This window comes from Aplysia californica, unplaced genomic scaffold (genome assembly GCF_000002075.1).
Source record: "Aplysia californica isolate F4 #8 unplaced genomic scaffold, AplCal3.0 scaffold00031, whole genome shotgun sequence".
Lineage (NCBI taxonomy): Eukaryota > Metazoa > Mollusca > Gastropoda > Aplysiida > Aplysiidae > Aplysia > Aplysia californica.
The window spans coordinates 1,286,684-1,289,322 of NW_004797301.1; the positions used below are offsets into that span (position 1 = coordinate 1,286,684).

At 41.0% G+C, this 2,639-nt stretch overlaps 1 protein-coding gene across 2 annotated transcripts in view; it reads right to left on the bottom strand.

The window, feature by feature from the left end:
- LOC101860474 overlaps window positions 1–1,786 on the bottom strand; it is a gene marked incomplete at its 5' end in the record, with an annotated part of 6,358 nt that extends 4,572 nt beyond the window's left edge. For both annotated transcript variants that reach the window (XM_013091285.1, XM_013091284.1), the window contains 3 exon segments: window positions 1–219; window positions 914–1,081; window positions 1,634–1,786. In XM_013091285.1, coding sequence (XP_012946739.1) covers window positions 1–219; window positions 914–1,081; window positions 1,634–1,786 — 540 coding nt within the window.
- Window positions 1,787–2,639: the final 853 nt, after the last annotated feature.

The window sequence follows — 2,639 nt, forward strand, 5'->3', positions numbered from 1 at the left end:
CAACCAGACGGTGTCGTCAGCGGCGCTCCAATCGTCGGGGATCGCTCCGGTTCTGGAGTATTCCTCCGCGGCTGCGTCACTGATTTTGTTGAAGGGGAACCAGGAGATCTCTGTGAGGAAGCTTCCTGTCACCTGAGCTCTCAGTGCGTCCTTGTTCAACATCAAGTCTCCTAGACGGACGAACCTGTTCTCGGCCTTCACGACGAACGTAGGCTCCACCTGGTGAAATGATTTATGTGGAATGGTATACGTTTCACGCCTCCCTCTATCAACACTAGTAGGCTATTTAAGAGGCGGGACTCCCGAGTTTAACGTCTGTTTCTGAAAGGACCGAGCCAAATAGGAAATTTGTGTAAAGTGCTGTGGCTCGAACCCCGAACATACAATCTCACCACGCGCACGCGCACACACGCACGTACGCACGTACGCACGCACGCACGCACGCACGCACGCATGCAAATCGTGGGAGCTTCTTGGCCTGCACAGAATGCCTGAAACTGACTCATCGAAAACCGTATGATTCGATTGAACCGAGGTTAAGAAACACTGAAATAGGGGGAAGACTAGAATGGTAATTATTGTTATAGGATGTTTCGAGAGCATCCAAGTTTAGATACAATTGATCAATCTTCACTTGGCCATCGAATAAGAAGAGTATAAAATAACAATCTGTCAGTGGCACCCTTTAGCTTCACACTCATTACAATATAATAATAATAAAATAAAAAAAAAGAATTCAGAGTCAAATTTTGTTAAACTAAACAGAGGTTTATGTGAGACAGTCTGCACTGGTCATTTTCAGAGCCAACCGGACCCAACCCGACCCGATGCGATACGACCCAAACATTTCCGACCTGACTTGAACAAGCAGATAGATTATGTACAATCAATATTATAAGGCACCCGTTCTTACCTTGATAGTGATGTCATACATAATGCCGAACATTCCCAGATTACAGGAAGCTGCTTTCATGATCATTGGATGGTCTTCCTTGGTGAATCTCCTGAGTCTACCATGGGAATCCAACAGTCTCATTTCCACAACAATGCCACTGTACGTCGGGGCAGACCATGTGGAGCCCTGGGTTGAAGAATACAATTACAACGTTTAAGTATTATTTCTCGACCAATAACTGACACGCCTCAACACAAATCTGGAAATAACTGGCAAGACTCATAATGACCCTATCAATTGTGTCTCCAAAAAATACTTGAAAATCCTAAACTCAACTCTACCGGTTGAAAAGACTCAATGCATCTGCCAATTAAGTTTCTAAAACAATAATATATTTAATTTCTAATGTATGTATGTAGGCTACTAATATAACTGAGAAGACTGAAGGGAACTAAGGCCTATATTTATAAGGTTTCTATAAAATAAATTGAAAAAAAAACTTGAGACACGTCTATACATAACGTTTCCAATAAAGGTTCGTAGCATAAAACCAAATCACCTCCCCTCCCCTTCTCTCTCTCTCTCTCTCTCTCTCTCTCCCAGTGTAACATTTTTTTTACAGACCATCTACCTTTATGTGCTTGAGCAAACGCAGAGAAACACAAAAAATATAAGCTAAAGCACGCCCTAAGACCTAGAACTCCCTCCTATCCAAAGCCCGACCAATCAGCAACTTACATGAGTACTCGCAGCCACCATGCCTCCAAGAGTTTCCTGATCGTTGAGTGGCTGAGCCAGGATAGCCACGCCCTCTTTCGTCATGAACTCATTAAGCTCGACCTCATACACGCCAGTCATGGCTGTCACTGTTTTGAAGTCACGCCCTGGACGCTGAAAGAGAAAATAACTTTCGTGAGACCTCCTTGTGGAACATACAACTAAATTAATTAACTTAATGATTAATCACGCGGAATAAAGTTTTAAAAAACCGAACAAACAAAAAAACTCAGTTCCTCCCTTCTTCGGAGTGACCTTGAACAAAATTTAATTGTCATACGCAGTTTAAAACAGTTTTAAGTCTGTGAGCAAGAACCATTCTAGCAGCCCACAGCTCTTCTCGATAGGTAAATGGTGTAGGTTAAGTACTGACATGACTGTTAAAGAAAAAAAGATATCGCTAATAATTGTCCAGAAGTTTCATTTCATGTATTAAACAATTTTTTTTCTAACTTGAGGACTTATACAAGACAACGATGACCCGTAGAAACTATGATTGATAATAGTTGCTGTCTTTTTGCATACTTCAAATATGTATTATGTATGGAAGTAGACCGATAAAGGATAAAGTCGTACGGCAATTGCAAAATAAATAGGTTATATCAGTGTCAAAGATCGAAAGAGGGTTAGTGGGTTAAGGATTGTTATCAGTAGGGTGCTTTCAGCGAATTTCTCAAAGACAATATTCTGTCCCCGGGTTTTATGTACCCCGTATATTTTAGCAAAATTTGATCATTTTTTGTGAGCATAATTTCTGATTATTTTCCTTTATCGTTCTTGGTTAAAATCAACAGAATCGCAGAATTTCACATTTTTGGGTTCAGTTTGCAGTTTCACAATTTTTGTGTGCATAAGCGCATAAACCGCGGGGACAGTATACCATATCACTTTAATAAAAATCGTTTATGTCCCCCCCCCCCGTGTGAGGAGAATTTTTATCGAGAGTCTCTGTATATTTTTTCTTTGG